General features: G+C 46.0%; 1 protein-coding gene across 4 annotated transcripts; it reads right to left on the bottom strand.

Moving 5' to 3' along the window:
• Positions 1 to 2313: 2313 nt before the first annotated feature.
• Sdf4 (stromal cell derived factor 4) lies at positions 2314 to 19215 on the bottom strand. Of its 4 annotated transcripts, none has more exons than XM_087660197.1 (7): positions 18848 to 19215; positions 15407 to 15736; positions 12179 to 12315; positions 11017 to 11130; positions 3573 to 3731; positions 3199 to 3374; positions 2314 to 2745 (listed from the first exon to the last, which is right to left on the bottom strand). In XM_087660197.1, the coding sequence occupies exons 1-7, from the start codon at positions 18922 to 18924 to the stop codon at positions 2569 to 2571; spliced, it is 1170 nt and encodes a 389-aa protein (XP_087516323.1). In that variant the 5' UTR covers positions 18925 to 19215; the 3' UTR covers positions 2314 to 2568. The 4 variants fall into 4 exon arrangements, with proteins under 4 accessions (XP_087516323.1, NP_569096.2, XP_087516325.1 ...); NM_130412.2 differs by having other exon boundaries at positions 19103 to 19185; XM_087660199.1 differs by lacking the exons at positions 2314 to 2745; positions 3199 to 3374; positions 3573 to 3731 and adding an exon at positions 9610 to 10147 and having other exon boundaries at positions 19103 to 19215.
• Positions 19216 to 19297: the final 82 nt, after the last annotated feature.

Raw genomic sequence — 19297 nt, 5'->3', positions numbered from 1 at the left:
GTTTAAAAAAAAAAAAAAGGTGCAGGGAATAGTTGTGCTACTGAATAAGATGCAGGACTGGGGCTGGAAATCCCCTACCTAAGATCACATGTGAGAACAGAAGTCCCAAGTCCTCTCATTGGAAACACCTAACCTGGAAGGTCAGAGTGGGCTAGGAAGTACATGGCAAAACCCAGAATGGGCCAAGTAGTTACAGAGGCTGCCTTCCCATGCTTCTGAAGTACAGGGAGGCTCTAGAGAAGAATCCTCAGGGCATCATGGGCAACATTCTCTAGTCCTAGTGAACAGGAAGGAAGACACGTGGTCTCTCCTGAGGACAGGTGGCTTGGAGGTACTTAGAGTTAGAACTCCGCCCTAAGGTGCCCCTTCCCCCTCAGAACTCTGCTGTCCTTGGCTGTGACACCTGATCAGATGTTTAGCATCTGCACACAGGTGAGCAGAGGTACAGAGAAAGCTGGATGTGCCTCCCATTCCTAGGGACCCCTGCAGAGGATCTGTGCAGGACAGCAGGTCCCTGCTGCTGGAAGCTGCTTCCACCCAGGACCACATGAAAACTTCCAGTTAATAGTTTTCATGGGACTGGAAAGATCAGTAGCTGGCCTCACTGTATCCTCTGAGCTGATGTCCCTAAGAACTGCAGGGAAGACAGCAGTTTGAGGCCCCCACACATCCCTTCAGTTCAAGATAAGAGACCTAAAGCAGCTCCCACACCCACAGGGTGCTGCCCCTTGAGTACCAGACTGGAAGTAATCAGAACCTCTGAAAGTCCAGCTGCTACTATATAAGCTACCTGCCAGGTATCTAGCTGGCTTCTAAGGATACATTGCACCTTCACTGGAGACATGGTCCTGGATGCCATCTCCAGGCCAAGGCAGGAGCAGAGCAGGATGATGGTGGTCAAGTCTAACAGTCTATTGAGAAAACCATATTCAAAAGCAGTGTGACCTACCCCTCTGGGACACCCAGAGGCTGGGCTGTCCTGAGACCCTCCTAATCCAAATTATCATTCTGAGTTCTTGTTTCATCTTTGCCTAGGAACCAGCTCAGGCGCCACCACACTCTAATAATGACTATGGGGTGCCATGATTTGCACCCCACATCCCCAACACATAGAAGTAGGTTCCTGTGGAAAAACTGGGTCACACAGGTGTCTAGAGCAGGCCTGGGATCGTGATGCGGTATCAGCTGTCCTAGCAGAGCTACTCCATCCCTTTTAATACCAAAGCAGTGGTCCTGCGTACCAAAACAAACCTTCAAGAACACTGGCCCAAGGACACTGACCAGCTCAGACTCTGCTGCTGCTCCCAACCTCAAGGCCCAACTTGCTCCCACATAACCTTTCTCATGCATGAAACCCCATCATACTCTTTCACGTCTCGCCTTCCGGTCCTATTCTCACTTCTACCATGAGGAAAATCAATGTTTATTGGAACCTATAGACCCCTTTAACCAGTGTCCACTTGAAAATCTTCTAGTGTGAGGTACCTAGCCCACAATGCTTTTTCTTTTTTTTTTTTCACCCCCATCTAAAGAATGACAGTGTACTGCTGGGCAGTGGCAGTACAAGCCTTTAATCCCAGCACTTTGGAGGCAGAGGCAGGTAGGCCAGGGCTACATAGAGACACCCTGTCTGGGGGAAAAAAAAAAAAAAAAAAGAAACAGAGAAAAAGAAAATGTGAGAAAAAGGCAATTCGATTTTAAAATGATGATATGTTTTGCTTTTCAAAACAGGTTTTTTTCTGTGTAGCTGAGATCCATGCTATGTCCTGGAACTAGCTCTGTAGACCAGGCTGGCCTCAAACTCAGGTGTCTGCTGTCTCTGCCTCCTGAGTGCTGTAACTAAAGGTGAGTGCCACCACCCCCACCTACTACTGTGGCTAAAGTAATGAATGGCTCTTCTGACAACAAGCATCTGCACTTTCTCACATGGCAGTCAGTGATTCTGCATGTTTCTGAAGAGTTTAAGGAAACCTTCAATGGCCTGACAGATCTTACCAAGAAGCTAGCATCTCCAGAACTGTGGGGCCAATCACTTCCAGAGAAATATAATCTAACTTTATCGTAATCTTTCAGTTTTCAAGGAAATTGCAAGAGCTGCATTATTTTCCACAGTGCGGTAAACACATGGAGGGGCCCAGCTCAGAGCTCCTGGTCCTGCTGTGTGCAGCACCCTCACCTGAAACAACCACTCCCAGCAGTTCTCAGAAGCAGAATGTAACAACTGAAAGAGATTTGGTCAAGCAAATGCAGCTCAGCTCACGACTGGTTCAGAAGGGCTACTGCCTCAGAACATGCTGGAGAGGACACACAGCCTATTGAGCATATCTTTAATGAACCTGGGCCATGCCATGGCAGGAGCTAAGCCAGAGCATATGGACACAACAGAAGAAGGAAGGTTCTGGAACAGCACTTTGAGGGACTTATGGTAGCCCTCAGACACAGGGTAGGTAGCATTTTAGACCCGATCTGGACCCAGTCATCTACAGGTCTCACTGGACCATAGCCTCCTCCAAGTGTGGGAAGGGGCAGACAGCATACTGGCGACCTGGTCCCAGTTGAGGGGTCTGCTCAGAACTCTTCATGCACATTGCGGGCATAGTCCATCAGCTTGCTGCCCGTGAAGAACTCACTGTACTTGAGGATCTCCTCAGGCTCCAGATGGTGATTCTGGTTCTCATCAGCAATGGCAATCATCTGTTTTGCTTCATTGAGGGCATTGTATTCATTCATGGGGTCCATGTAGTTCTGTGAGATTCAGGCATAAGTCAGTGACCTATACCTGATACGGGATCAATAAGGTAGCCCTGTGCCCACAGCTGCCACGCCTACATGCCAGCCCAAGGTCACTTGAGAGGTGGGGCTAGTATGTGTTTTCTCTTCTGGTCCCATAAGGGGCCATACGAATCACTTAACACAGGGCTGGGAATGTAGCTCTGTGATAGAACAACTGTTTAGCATGTTTAAAGGCCCTGGGTTTCATCCTAAGCACCAAAACAAATTCCCAGATCCCTTCCACAGACAACAGGCTTCACAGGACCTTCCCATCTCTTCAATCTGAACATTAATGCTGATGCCCACTGTCTCAGGTCATCATGTAGGCAACCCCCTTTCTTCTGGTACCTTGAAGTAGGATTAGCCCACAGCCTCCAAACCCAGGGCCCTTCCTGGGAGACAACATTGATAAGCCCCCTTGCTCACCTCCAACTCCTCCATGGTCACAATCCCATCATGGTTAGAATCAATCAGTTCCTCAAACTCTTTCTTCCTGTCTTTCACCCAGTTGTCGTCAATGTCTTGGCCTTGCTGGTTCTCAACAGTACCCACAGGCAGAGAGATGAACTCAGGCAGAGACAACTGCTTATCACCATCCTGGTCTACAGAGAAGGGTTTGAAGGGAGGTAGTGTTCAGCTGGGGCTCTATCTAAAATTCACCTCCTTAGAACTCAAGAACCTCCTTAGAAAACAAATAGGTCGGGCCAACCTCCCCTGGGGCCTGGTATCTTCTTCCAATGTTCCCAGCCCATTGGTCACCCTCAGGCCTGAAACAGTGTCCTAGTATGGAAAGGCCTTACCCAAGTCCCGAACGATCTCTTTGACCATGAACTTGAGCATGCCCCGGCTGTGCTCAGGGTGAAGGAATGACAGGAACTCGTCCTCAGTCAGCAGCAGGTCTGCAGGAGGATTGTCTGCCTGATACCAGCGATCTCTGAGGTTCCCAAGGACTTCCTGTGCTGCAAGAGGCACATCTGTGACTATCCAGGCATGCTGGACACTAATGCAAGCACTCATAAGGCTCCAAAGGCTTTGCTTGAACTGAGGAGGGTCAAGACAAAGGGTGCTGGTTCACCCAGAAGAACCTGAGGAGGGGACAAATAAAACCCCCAAAGACTGCCCAACCTGCCGTCCTTACACACTCCAAGCTGTTTATTCCTCGGCAGAAATGGAAATTTCACTGAGACGGAGGGTGACTCACTCTTACTGATGTCTGTAGGAACAAAGGGGTCACTTTTGTTCCTCTCTACGTCTCTCATGTGCATTATCACTCAGAGCACAGAATGCTGAAAACCCAGTTTCTAGAAATGACTGAGGTGGTGAGCTAAGCTTCCCATGGACTCCCCTTCCTCTTCGGAACAATGGTTGCCTATGTATCCTCCAATGTCCATGTTCCCAGGGCAGAAATGATCTTTCTCCATCTGGAATTCAACATAGCCAGTGACCAAGTCCTGGTGTCTAGGTTTCCAGGTTGCCCAGCTCTAAGAACCTTAAGAATCCCTGCCTTCTTTCATGGCCTTACCCTACTGTCCTGAGTCTGTCTCTGGCCATATCCTGACTATAACAGTTCCTCCATGACCCATCAGGTACCTGATCACCACAGACAGACCAAGGGGCCTACATGCACAGTATTTTCTGGGTTAATCTAACCTGAGTAACAGGGCTCATTTAAAGGATGATGGGGAATGGGATTATGTTGGCACAACCCTGTAGTCCCTGTAGTCTTGGGAGGCTGAAGCAGGCAGATCATTTGAAGGTCTGTCTCAAAAAGCAAAAATAAAAACTAAAAATGTGATATAAGGCAGACTTCCCTATCAGGACTTCACCATGCACTGTGGGAGATATAGGCCTCCCTTCCAGGATCTTACCAACTCCTAAGATCTCCCCAGACAATCAGAGGCCTTTCAATGTGCTATGGTCAAGGATGTGACTTGTCTCTCATAGTCTAGGGCATTCAAACACATGAATCCAAGCAATGTTGTGTGGGGAGGTTTAGGAGGTGAGGCCTTTTTGCAGAAAGTATATCACCAAGGGCAGGCTTTGAGTGTTTATAGTCTCGCTCACTTCAAGACACGCTGTCTGCTTCATGCCAGAGGCTCAAGATGCCCACCATTATGGACTCTAACCCTCTAGAATCATAAGCCCAAATAAAATCTTTTCTGTACATTCCTTGGTCGTTTTTTTTTTTTTTGTTTGTTTGTTTTTTGTTTTTTTTTAATCATAGCAACAGAAAAGAGACTAGTAGAGAGGTTGGTACCAGAAAATAGGGTGTTGCTACGAAGAACCTGACCTGTTGGTTTGGGGAAGAATATGGAAGATCTGGGAACTCTGGAATTAAAAGGGCCACAGGAACCTGAAAGACAGTGGTACTAAGAGCAATGCTGACGGTGGAGGCCCAAAAGGTTTCAGAGGGAAAGAATGTTACTAACTGGACTGGACGGCATTCTGGTGATGTTTTGGCAAATAATCTGGCCCCTTTTGCCACTGTCCCAAGAACTTGCACAAGGATAAATTTAAGGTAATAGAACAGAAGCTGGAGGGATGACTCCAGCACTAAGGTTACTGACTACTTTTCCCAGCTTCCATTATGGCAGCTCACAATGTCTGTGACTCTACTTTAGGGAATCAGGGAAAGGGAATCTGACATCTTCTTCTAGTTTCCATGGATACCAGAAACGCATGTGGTGCATATACATACATGTAGGGAAAACACACACACACACACACACACACACACACACACACACACACACACACACAGAGTAATGGGCTTTCTTTGTAATTTCTTTGGCAGGGATTTTTAAGACTGTATAATACTAAATCTGTGGTACAGTTATTAGTATTTATATAACAGGTCTACAATAAAAACATGCAGGGAAGAAAAAAAATATATAAAATGTGTAGTTTGGAGAAAAGAAATATACTAAGAAGCTTAGTGTTATAACTAAGACATGTGTGCAGGAAAAGCTAGTAATTTGTTAAGGAGATTAGTGTCATTAAAGAGAGGCCTAATTTGCCCTGGAGCAAAGGGCAAGATCCCATTTGGCTAAGCTTCCAATATACAAAAGGAAAAGGCCTAAGAATTTCCTGCTCCTAGAAAGAAAAACAAAAACTGCTATTAACATGGTTCAAAGGGGAACCATCCTGTGCTGGCTTGTGTTATCCACCATGTGGCACTAGCTTTAGAAGCATAAGAGATCCAAGGGTGAAGAGGTGATAAATTCCCTCTCTACAATCTAAAACCGAGGCTGAGACTAGGCAGCTTGTGGCAGGGAAGCTCTGTGTGAAATCCCTGAGAAGTCACTGAGTGAAGGTGTAAAAGTGAAGCTGGGTTGTGGTAGAAACCCCATGATGTTGAAGATACCAGACTTGTAAGGTACCTGCCAAGGAGAGCTGCATACAAGCAGTTGAATCAACCCAAGAGAGACATGTATGCTATAGGCAGCAAAGCAGAAGGGACAGTGCCATGTAAGTCCTTTGATATTGGACATGGTCCTTTGATATTGGACATGGTGCTACAGGATCTGGTATTTGCCCTGCTGGATTTCAGTCTTACTTTGGTCCAGTATTTTCTCACTATGTTGCCTTTTCTCCCTTTTAGAATAGTACATTCTGTGCCATTATATGTTGGAAGTACATAATTTGTTTTTTATTTTACAAGGCATTACAGTCAACAGATTGCCTTGTAACTCAGAAGAGACTTTGGACTTTTACACAGTGCTTATGTAAAGACTATGGGAGAGAGAGTGATTTGCTTATAAAAATAGGATTCCTGTGAGATTACAACTGTGTTCAGTCAGCCCAGAAAAGAATGTCTGTTGAGACAGTCTGTCACCCAAAACAGTCAAAGCTGGAGAGATGGCTCAGAATTTAAGAGCATTGTCTGCTCTTCCAGAGGTCCTGAGTTCAATTCCCAGCAACCACACAGTGGCTCACAACCATCTGTGATGGGATCCGATGCCCTCTTCTCTCTGATGTTCTCTTCTGGCATATAGCCATACATGCAAACAGAGTACACTCATACAGACACACACACAAAATACATAAATAAATAAATCTTTAAAAATAAAAAATCAACACAGTATCTTCTGTTGAAGGTCAGACCCTGATCTTTTTCTGCCTCCAGTTTACTCTGCCTTGGAAATCTAGAAACAGGGAGCTGACCATAGTGATACATGTCTTTTCGCGGCACTAGAGAGGCCAAGGAAGGCAGAGTTCTGTGTTCAAGGCCAGCTAGGGCTTGAACTCAAACAAACAAACAAACAAACAAACAAACAAACAAACAATGACTATGGAGACATTTGAAGTTGAATTAAAAGCATTTTGCACTACTATCATAGGGGGTCCTTGAGAACCAGAGAAAATATAGACAAAAAAAATAGTCTTATAGGCTAAGCAGTGCCCCATTCTTAACAATCTGAACACACATGAACTTAAACACATCCTCCTACAAACCCTCTCTGCTTAGTAAGCCTTCCCAGAGACCTTGAAGGACAGACAGATGTGGTTTAGTCTTTGTCAAAATGTTTATGTGAAACTTGGCGACATCCTGAGTAACCCCACCCACCATCCAAGACATCTTTAGAATCTCACCCTAAGCTTTAGATTTTTTTGTGTATGAATGTTAGAGGTTTAGATTGTACATGTATGAATGTTTTGCCTGCATGTATGTGTGTATGTCGCATATGTGCCTGGTACACAAGGTATCAGATTCCCCTGCAACCAGAAATAACAGATGGCTGGGAGTCACCATGTGGATGCTGGGAATTGAACCCGGATCCTTTGAAAAAAGCAACAAATCTTCTTAACTACTGAGCCAACTCTGTACCACCTTAAGACTTTAAAATAGGGGCTGGAGGGATGGCTCAGTGGTTAAGAGCACTGATTGCTCTTCCAGAGGTCCTGAGTTCAAATCCCAGCAACCACATGGTGGCTCACAGCCATCTGTAACGGGATCTAATGCCCTCTTCTGGTGTGTCTGAAGACAGCTACAGTGTACTCATATAAATAAATAAATCTTTAAAAAAAAAAAAAAGACTTTAAAATAACCAATGAAATTGCAAATTGTCCTATATGAGAGAGAAAGAAAGAAAAATCCTAACGAGAGCTGTTTCTCTGTAGTTGAGGCTTGGGTTTTTTAGGAACAGAGTTCGTTTTGAACCTATGCATACACATTAAAGCTATTCTTTTCTGGGGCTGGGGATTTAGCTCAGTGGTAGAGCGCTTACCTAGGAAGCGCAAGGCCCTGGGTTCGGTCCCCAGCTCCGAAAAAAAAAAAAGAACCAAAAAAAAAAAAAAAAAAAAAAAAAGCTATTCTTTTCTGAAAAAGTCTTGGTGTTCTCTCTTTTTGATCAGAGCCTTACAACATTATGATATCATCATGAGACTATAGGGGTGAGAAGTGGAATGCAGTGGTTTTAATGAGAAATGATCTAGGCATAATGTTTTGAACACCGTAAAGTTTACCCCTGTGTTACTCAAATCTTGTTTCAATCTGGACACAACATTGTGATGCTTATACCAAGACTCTAATGTCTCAAGTTCATGTAAACAATTCTTACCATTTATTCTCTGCCTTGTCAATAAATGTTGACCACCCAGTACTGGGTAATCAGAATAAAGAATAGGGCAGGATGTCTGCCAGCACAGGAAGGACAGAGGGAGATCAGATCAACCAGGAGGATGGAGGGATTAGAGTGATGAGGAAGGGGTCTGGAGAAAGAATGGAAACATTCCTGAAGCCCAAAAAGCCAGATCAACAATAACATATGAGTAACATGGGGTGGGGCCGGGAGGTACCTAGCTTAGCATAGTTAAAGTAGATCACTGAACTGCTCGAACTACTGAAGTGCAGTTTTAAATAAATCATGGCTTTTCTGTGTGGTCACTGGGGACTAGCATAAGGTAAAGAGATACAGTCACCGATTAATTCACTGCTTACATTTATATTAAAGATAATTCTTACACATTTTTTTCTTTTTTTCCGGGGCTGGGGACCAAACCCAGGACCTTGCGCTTCCTAGGTAAGCGCTCTACCACTGAGCCAAATCCCCAACCCCGTTAAAGATAATTCTTTTACAAGCACCTCTCATGTGATCCTCAGTTGATGATACTGTTATGGGAATGTGGGGGTTTGAATAGGTTTGGCCCCATAGATTCATGTATTGGAATCCTTGGCCACACTGAGTGGCACTATTAGGAGGCCTTACTGGAGGATGTGGCCTAGTTGGAAGAAGTGTGTCACTGTGTAGGTGGGCTTCCAGGGCTCCTAGTGCTCAAGCCACACCCAGTATGGAACAGTCCCCTTCTGGTGCCTTTAGATCAGGGTGTAGAACTCTCAGTTCCTTCTCCAATACCACATCTGCCTGAATGTTGCCTTGCTTCCCACCAGCCCCAATTAAATGTTGTCCTTTATAAGAGTTACCTTGGTCATGGTGTCTGTTCACAGCAATGAAACCCTAACCAAGACAAGAAGGTTTTGGAGGTGAGGCCTTGCTGGAAGTAATTCACTGAGAGTGGGCTTTCGAGTACTTACAGCCTTGCCCACTTCCAGTTCACTCTCTGCTTTATGCTTGCATTCAAGGTGTGAGTTCTCAACATACTGCTGCTTACCACTGGTCACCACGATGGACCCTAATCCTCTGGAACCAGAGCTCAGATAAAGTCTTTCTAAATTGCCTTTGGTAATGTTTTACCACAACAGAAAACTAACTAGTACACAGGCTCACGAAGATCAGATGTGGCTGAGTAGGGACCTCAGGCATGAAGACCTTTGATGGTTGTCTTATGGTTTCTATGGCTAGAATGAAACACCATGAACAAAAAGCAAGGAGGGAATGAAAGGGTTTGTTAAGGGTTTATTCCCACATCACTGTTCATCACCAAAGTAAAAGGGCCAGAGTGAGACTACATCCCAAAGAAGTCACAGAGGGACTGCTGTGAGGGCACCAAGCTTCCTGAAGCTCTGAGAAGCATCTTTGAAACTGACAACATCCTGGACAGGCTCATACTAGTCTCACCAGAAGAACAGGACAAGGGCCCTCAAGACCCTCCAGTAAGCAGCAGGAAATGAAGGACAACTAATGGAAACCCAAAACACAATAAGGGGAGGGGAAAGCAGACAACTGCTTTAGGAAGAGAATAATTGAGGAAATTTAAGAAAGGATAGAACTTGGTCATTTAGGGTTCCTCTCACCAACAATCCCAGTACTGGAGAAGCCGAGGCAGGAAAACTGCAACAAATTCAAGGCCAACCTCACCTACAGTGTGATATCTTGTCCAAAAACAAAACAAAACAAAACAAAAGGCTAGATAGTGGTGCACATGCCTTGACTCCCAGCACTCAAGCAGATCAGTCTCTGAGTTTGAGGCCAGCCTAGTAGAAAAAAGAAAAAGAGAAAAAAAACTAGAGAATAAAAGAAAAGTACAGAATGATAATACTGTGGTTCCTCGTGGTCAGTACGTTTCCAGGATTTCTGTGCTGCTAGATAGGTATGAGGTGCTACTTTACACTGGCCTCTACTGAGGTCAGCTGCACAGACAGGTATTACGATGTGCACATCTGCCAAGAACTGTGTGTACTGTGACTAACCATGAGTGGCATATGGAGAATTACAGGACACCACAAGTCCTAACCCTCCAGGAAAGCGCTGTGAATGAATCACTAAATTTGGCCAGGGAAAGAGGTGAAGGGGAGGGGCCTAGGACTCGAGGCAGTAACAAGTAAGGTCCTTTTTTTTTTTTTTTCTTTTCTTTTTTTTCGGAGCTGGGGACCAAACCCAGGGCCTTGCGCTTGCTAGGCAAGCACTCTACCACTGAGCTAAATCCCCAACCCCAAGGTCCTTTATTTATAATTTATAAACTACTTATCCAGATTTCCCTTCCTGACAATTGCCCCTGAGGACTTCCCAGTTCTCTCTGAGTCCTGTGTGCCCCAGTACGCCTAACATTATCTCCAAACCAGACTGTCCACACCTCACCTGGAAGTGACATCACTCTTGAGGTCCCACGACACTGCTGAATGTAGTGGATGCCATTGCCCAGCTTTTGTGACTCAAGACATTGACAAAGGCTGCTCTTTCTACTAAAGACCCCTCTTGCTGGATTCAGGTCCTCCCTGCCTCTACTTTAAAGCACCGGATCCCAAGTCTCAAGCCAGGCCAGAGTCAGTTCTCCACTCTTAGCCAGCCCACCCTATACCAGCACAGTGACCTGACATCCAGCTGGCTGGTACCCAGCACTCACTCTCCTCATCCACTTTGAGCTCCTCGTGATTCTTGATGGCATCGGCAATCTCCCTTTCATTGTGGCCTTTGCTTGCCAAAAACTTCACTTTATATTCATCCCAGGACACATGGCCTAAAAAGAGATCACCCGTCAAGATACTTGGCAGGGAAGGTCATGAAAAAGACAGTTATTTTAGGACATCTGCTAGAAATCCTGAGCCACAGGCAGGGGAAGCTGAGCTGTGTGCAGCCCCAGATATCCTGCCAGGGTGGCATTCAGGGGCAGAGCAACCAATACCCAGAGCCCACAGCTTTAGGCGGGATCCTGTACCAACGTCTTCACCAGCAGAATCAGCTGGATTTTTCATCCCTCAGGGCCAAGAGAGATACTGGCTGGCGGCATATGACAGAAGAGCACTAGAAAGGAACCCCAAACTTTTTTTTTTCTTTTTTCTTTTTTTCGGAGCTGGGGACCGAACCCAGGGCCTTCCGCTTGCTAGGCAAGCGCTCTACCACTGAGCTAAATCCCCAACCCCAGGAACCCCAAACTTTTAAGAGATACTGAGTGGTTTTCGTTTATGAGAAGTAGTTTCAGTATGTAGTCCAGGCTGGCCCTGGTATTTTATTTTATTCTATTGTTTTTCAAAACAGGGTTTCTCTGTCTAACCTCAGCTATCCTGAAACTCACTCTGTGGACCAGGCTAGCCTGGAACTTAAGAGAGCTGCCTGCCTCTACCTCCTGAGCACTGAGACTAAAAACACGGGCCACACCACATAGCTGGGGAGATGGCTTCCAGGTGAAGCATTTGCTGTGCAAGCATGCGGACCAGCATCCATGTAAAACTGCGTAGATGTGGAGGCACATCTATAATCCCAGCACTGAGAGGCAGACACAGGGAATCCCTGGCACAAGTGGTTATACACATGAAAGCGCATAAACGTGGAATCTTACAAAGACATACTTACGTTAATGCGGTGTTTGCTGTGTCCTTTAGTTTCCACAAGCACACAGCTACCATCAGAAACTACCTCATGCCTTGAGCATCCCTAGCCCTACTGTGCCCTCTTCTACTCTTTTGCTCCTTGGCCTGGGGACCTCTCTCGGGTTCCACCCATAAGGCTGGGGTCTCCTGCCTGACCTGACCCACCTCACCCAGCTCTACCAATTGGGCTCACTGTACCATCACCATCGGGGTCCACAGCCCTGAAGTGTAGTTTGTTCTCCTTGACAGCCTCCTGGAAGTGCTCTGCTGTTTTCTCCATAATCCAGTGCTGCATCTCCTTAGCGCTGATCCTCCGGTCAGTGTTCACATCTACCCTATAAGCAGGCAAATGACAGGCATCAGGTCGGGCTCTAGGCTCTCAGCAGAAAGGCAAATGCTTCTGTTTTCAGGAATTACACACAAGTAGCTGTGAACCTGCCACGAACTCACATTCCATTTGGAAGTGTTATGGAAACCAGAGGCTGGGGGCTCACTAAAGGCCACAGGCGAGGACCAGGGGCTGTAAGGAAAATTGTATAAATTGTATGGGAGCAGTTAAGTCAGGAGCTGCTACTTAAGGACAAAATAGATCATCACTGGGAAGAGACTTTCCCACTTGAGATACGATGGATGGAATTAAAACCCTTTGTTCATTTATTTATTTAGTTTAGTTTAATTTTTCAAAATAGGGTTTCTCTATGTAGCCCAGTCCTATAGAGCAAGCTGACCTTGAACTCAGAGACACACCTGCCTCTGCTTCCTGAGTGCTGAGATTAAAGGCACTACCATACCTGGCTCATAACCCTTCTAATCATAGCAGTTCACATACCTCAGCTAAACCACACAAGCACCTTCACAGGCAACAAATGTATAACAAAGTCCCTTTGGAAACCTAACATTTTGCCCAAGAACAGAACCCAGGTCTTAGTGACAGAGATCTTGGGATTTAGGGATAGATTACAGGAACTCCAAAACTAAACACACTTAGTAGAGTGAGTATCAGAAAGAATCTGCATCAAGACTAATAAAATGGCTCAGCGAGAAAAGGCCCTGCCACCAAGCCTGACGATCTGAGTTTTATGCCAGGAAATCACATGGTAGAAGAGAAGAGCCAGGTAAGCTGCCCTCTATTTCCATTCTCTCTCTCTCTCTCTCTCTCTCTCTCTCACACACACACACACACACACACACACACGCGCGCGCGCGCGCGCGCGCACACACACACACACAGAGAGAGAGAGAGAGAGAGAGAGAGAGAGAGAGAGAATAAATTTTTACTGCTGTGAACAGACACCATGACCAAGTCTTATAAAGAAAAACATTTAATTGGGGCTGGCTTACAGGCTCAGAGGTTCAGTCCATCATCATCCAGGCAGGCATGGTGCAGGAGGAGCTGAGAGTCCTACATCTTCATCTGAAGGCTGCTAGTGGAAGACTGGCTTCCAGACAGTTAGGACAGGGTATTAAACCCACGCCCACAGTGACACGCCTACCCCCAAAAGGCCACACCTCCCACCAGTGCCAGCCCTGGGCCAAGCACATACAAAACGTCAGTCTGCCCACCTAAATCCTAACTCAGAAAGATGCAACTTCCTGCTTTTGTTTTCTTCTGTCTCTTTCTTTTGGATGCTCAGAACCTAGGAATGCTTTTTCGGAATCTCTGAACCTCCTTACTAGTTTTCCAAGGCCCCTTCTGTTTTGTGTAGTTTAAAAACCTACCACCTTCTGGGGAGCTGTAGAGCTAATACAGCCCCTCCCAGCTCATTTTTGCTCCACTGCGTCCTTATCAATTATCTCCGACTCTCCTTCTGCCCTAAACTTAACGGCTCATTCCATCTAGCCCCTGCCAAACATCCTTGGCCACTCGCATAGAGGCAGCCACAAGCCCTAGCTCTCGCTAAGGTCTTACATGATTATTACATCCTTCTTCCTCCAAAACATGACAAAAAGCCCCTCTCCTCCCTTACGTCTGCCTTTTTTCTTCCTGGGACTCAGAAGTCCCACCTATACCTTCTGCCCAACAATTGGTCACCAGTATTCTTTATTGACAAATCAAGGACCAATTGAGAAACAAGGTTAACATCAGAACCTCTCCTTACACCTTTCCTCCTTGTTCTGTGGCTGCCTGCTGCCATGTGGCAGACCTCAATGCCAGTGACTCAGATGGCCTTTTTCCTTCCTTGCATGTTCTGCTTCAGGGTCAGGCTTAGGGCAACTGCTGAGATTACAGCTTGTCCTCCCTGAGTTATTTTTCCAGAAACCTTTATCCTAGCACTGAGAAAGCAGAAAAGGAGCCAGCTGTAATGGTACACATTTTTAACCCCAGGATTTGGGAAATAGAGGCCTGCTGGTCTATATAGCAAATTCTAGGATAGCCAGGGCTATTTAATAGAGAGATCATGTCTCAAAAAAAACACAATGCAAGCAAGCAAGTGGACAAGCAAGCAGACAAGAATTAGATAGACCAGTTGTGAGTTCAAGGCCAGCCAGGGCTACACAGTGAGATCTTATCTCAGAGGAAAAGAAAGGAAGGAGGGAAGGTAGGGACCCAAGCAAACCAGCCTGTGTCCTCCTCCCCCATCAGCTCTTAACTTATTGATTTGTTAGACCTTTTCCTAGGCAGCCCTGGGCCAGCCCTCCTCTACCTGAAATTATAACCTGCTAAGACCACTTTACTTTCGCTTGGCCTGACTTTATGCTTTTCAACTGATAGTCTAGTTCGAACAGTCGTGCACAACAAAGTCCTTGAGAGGTAGGGCAGGGGCAGAAGTTTATTCTGAGGCCTTCCTGGCCATGAGGGCTTGGGCATAGCTAAGCAGCCTAGCTTATCTTATCGAAGTACAAGGTACTAAAATGTGGTTTTCAACCTTCCTAACACTGCAACCCTTTAGTACAGTTCCTCATGCTGTGGTGACCCCCCAACCATACATTATCTACCTTCCTAACACTGCAACCCTTTAGTACAGTCCTCATGCTGTGGTGACCCCCAACCATACATTATCTACCTTCCTAACACTGCAACCCTTTAGTACAGTCCTCATGCTGTGGTGACCCCCAACCATACATTATCTACCTTCCTAACACTGCAACCCTTTAGTACAGTCCTCATGCTGTGGTGACCCCCAACCATACATTATCAACCTTCCTAACACTGCAACCCTTTAGTACAGTTCCTCATGCTGTGGTGACCCCCAACCATACATTATCATCTTTGTTGCTACTTCATAACTGTAATTTTGCTGCTATGAATCACAATGTAAATATCTGTGTTTTCCGATGGTCTTAGGCAACCCCTGTGAAAGAGTCACTCATCCCCAAAGGAGTCATGACTCTGCTGTGCTAGAAGAATACTAGGGCAACTAAATTATCATCTCGAATGCTGAGTCCCTTAGCATGCATTTGCAGGGGACATTATGAGACACTTACTTGGAAAAGATGACCATTAGCTTCCTCCTGCTTCTCCGTGGCTCTGAGTCCTCATCAAACCCATCCATGTCCTTTCCCAGGAAAACCTCCTGATGGAAGTCCTTATTGAGGTGTCCATCCATCTCCAGCTTCACCCCATTCAAGTGGTCTGGGGGTATGATCTCATTTTCATCCCTGTTGGCTGCTCTTTCCCGAGAAAATGAGTGGTTGGCAGGTCTAGCAGTTGCATCCATCAGAAGGACAAGGCCCAAGAACCAGAGGCCATGAGCAGCCAGACCACAGAGGGACCTCTGCCTGGACGTCATTGCCGCCAGCCAGACCACGGGACTCCTGCAAGGTGTGAACCAAGAGCTGGAGTCAGAGGTAGCAGCAAGGGAGAAAGGAAGGTTCTGGGTTACTAGCACTGCCAAGAAAGCTGAAGGCTGATGGCAGGCTCCACAACCTGGTAAGTCTACAAAGAAGACAGACCAGGCCAGGCTAGGTTTTGCTACTTTGTGAGTTCTTCTTTTTCCCATCCTTTATCCCCTCTGGTTTCACTAGACAGGAGAAAAAGGAGGAGAGAGGGGTGAGAAAAAGAGATCTCTGAATCTAATTTCTTTCTTCTTTGAGCACCACTACTAACAAACCATAACCAACCCCCTGAACAACCACCAATCACACCTCTCGGGGCCCTAGCATTTACATATCCTCTGAAAAGTTCCCAGAATTCCAAATGTCACACAATAGCAGAAACTATCTGCAGCTGGTAAAACCTTGCCTGTGCTAGAGCACGAGGCAAATCAGTCAGCTGCTGTGGAGAGCCCAAAGCAGCCCCACATCTTTATGCCTGGGATTAAAATGAAAGCACGTCTTTACAATATTTGTGTTTTTTAGAGAAACCAAAATTCCAAGTTGTCACTACACACCTTTTATCTCAGCACTTGGGTGAATTTCTGTAAATTTTAGGCTGGGTCAGCCTGGTTGACAAATCAAATTTCAGGACGACCAGCGCTACACAGAGAGATGTTGTCATCAGGAAATGTTGTTGAGGAAGAGGAGGAAGAGAGAGGAGGAGGAGGAGGAGGAGGAAGACAATGATGGTGACAACAGACCCACCACAGTTAAGTGGAAGCAAATGCTTCGTTAAACATATTTATTTTATATCATGATTTAATAACCAGGACCAACCAAATATTCAAGCAGGGTATGGTGACATTCAACTTTAATCCCGGCACATAGGAGGTGGACATAGGCTAGTTCAAGGCTAGCCTGGTCTACATTGTCAACTCCAAGCCAGCCATGGATAAACATTAAGATTCTATCTCAAAAAACAATATATGTATCTGAGGGGTAAAACACTTGTCTGGCATGCTCAAGTCCGAGGGTTGATCCCCAGCACTACACGAGAAATAAAGAGGGAAAAGTGAAAAAGAAAGTTTCAAATGAAGTTTTTACTTTTTAAAAAGAAACTGAAGGAATGTTCTTGGCTGCACTGAAGTTGCAGCACCTCCACATGCTGATTTATCCTGTACCCCGACCCCACGCACCAACAGTACGACGGAGTAAATCTGACTCCGTCCCTCCCTAATTACTATTATAGTATTTATCATGTGACTGTGGTCACTCACTCTCCAGATCCCAACTTAATCCCAGAGTTCTGTGACCTCGGTTAAGTCATCTGACCTTTGCTGTAGAGAGAACCTCTTATAAGCATTACCTGTCAATAAAAAAGCTTATGGCCAACGAACTGAGGCAGAAAATAGGAGGTGGGACATCTGGCAAGGGTAGAGAGAATTCTGGGGAATGCTCAAAGATTTGCCCTGGACTGATGAGGAGACCAGGAGAGGAAACCAGGCAGGTAACTGAACCCACGTAAGAGTAAAAGGGATAGTAAGTTAAGAGCAAGTCAGAGAAGAAGCCAAGACTTATAGTGTAGGCATTCATTAATAATTAATTAGTCTTGGAGTTGTTATTTTAGGGAACAAAGTGGTGGGGAAGAAAAACTTCTTTTTAACACTTGGTGGTGCCTATTTCTCACTACTAGCTCCCCTATTTTCCACCTCAGGATTTTGTGTGGGTCTGGGACCTTTGTACACTGTGTGCTGAGCATCTGAAAACTGTGGTCACTAGCAAACAGTTGCACCAAACTGGCAAGACTACCTACAATCTACACTTGTGCCTGCACCAACATTTGTCTTCAGTCACGTTCACCAAAGAGCGACAGCAAACTTGAAGTGTTCAGGCAGTCTATTTTGAACACAGAACATGGAAATCACATTTACTTTTTCCAAGAATCTATCTTCCAGTCAATTTGCTGGACTTCTTGGTACAGCCTGGTCCCACCTATGTGTGGTAGCTGTCTCTCCTGGAAAGGACCCTGTCTGACTTAGCTTCTTTATCCCAACACTGCCAATCTATCAGAATCTAAAAAACACTCAACCAATGCTGTCTCCAGAGACACTAAACACTACTCAAAAGCATAGCATAAAGCCATTGGACAGTTGTTAAGGTGTGCCCTGGGACGTACAGCCAGGAGCCTGTGCTCCTACGTCAGGATTTCAAGGAGTTTCATCTTGTTGTGGCTCCTACACACATCCATTCCCAACAAGTAGTCAAAAGGAAAGCTAGGGACACCTGCAGTGGAGGTGACAGCCGTACCCCTTGACCTGCCAATCAATCTCAGTCAGTCAAATGATATACATGTCAAAGTAAGTCACAACTGTTCTGTACATTATAATTCTGATGAAAACAAACTATATTTTTTGTTGGTTTGCTTGGTTTTGTTTTTGTTTTGAGACAGGATCTCACTATCCAGCCTTGCTTGATCAGGAACTTGCAAGTAGACTAGGCTGTCTTTGACAGTGTGCCAATTACAGGTAGAAGAATCAATAGTTCAAGGCCAGCAGCCTCGGCTACATACTAAAGTTCAGGCGGGCTACATGAAACCCTGTCTCTAAACTAACAACAACAAAAGAAGAAGAAAGACCATCAAAGTCTAAAAAAGAACAGTATAAAACCATCCAAAAGCTATTAGGGGGCTGGTGATTTAGCCCAGTAGTAGAGCATTTGACCAGCACTTATGGTGCTGGATTCTATCTTCTCCAGCAACACAAAAATGGGAATGTAAATAAAACCTGGCAGTAAGAAAGTGAAATGAAAAAGCCTTTAATTCTAGCGCTCGGGAGGCAGAGGCAGGCAGGCGATCTCTGAATTCCAGGCCAGCCTGAGTTCCAGCGGGGCCACTCTGGTCTACAGAGTGAGTTCCGGGACAGCCAGAGCTACACAGAGAAACCGCGTCTCGAAAAACGTCAGCAACAAAAAAAGTAGGTAAAAGCTCTGTTGATTTAAGAACTACATTCAATAGCACCAGCGAGAACTACCACCAAACCGGGCCAGGTATGAAGGTTTTACACAGGCCTTCAATTCCAACTCGTACTACTAGAACTCATGGCGCACATTTACCAAAGAGGAAACCGAGGCAGAGATGCTGGACCACAAGTTGAGGTCACAACGCCAGTCGGTAACAGAGCCCAGAGCATCAGTTACTCCGCAGCACAGTGAGTTCCGGAAGAAGCAACCGGGTAAGAGGGCGGGAGCACTCTTAAAAGGGTGGCCCGCGGGGTCAAGCCGGCTCAGGCCTGACGCGACCCAAACGCTAGACGAATGGCCTCCCAAGCCCGCCCCTCGCAAAGCGACTGCAGGGACCCCCTCACTCACCCCGGCTTTCTGATACGCCGGGTCTGGGGAGCGCAGTTGGGCGCCCGCGAAGTCATACGCGGAACTCGGCTCAGGCCGCCGCCATCTTTCTTCCGGGAAGGGGCAAATAAGACAACCGGGAACCGTGAGAAAAAGTACAGCCTCGGGCACGAATCTCGAAGCCACCATCTTTCTAACGGGCGGAAGCAACCTCTG

This window comes from Rattus norvegicus, chromosome 5 (genome assembly GCF_021556685.1).
Source record: "Rattus norvegicus strain SHRSP/BbbUtx chromosome 5, alternate assembly SHRSP_T2T, whole genome shotgun sequence".
Classification (NCBI taxonomy): Eukaryota; Metazoa; Chordata; class Mammalia; order Rodentia; family Muridae; genus Rattus; species Rattus norvegicus.
Note: the sequence above shows the minus strand (reverse complement) of the source record. Positions and strands in the feature narration are given on the sequence as shown.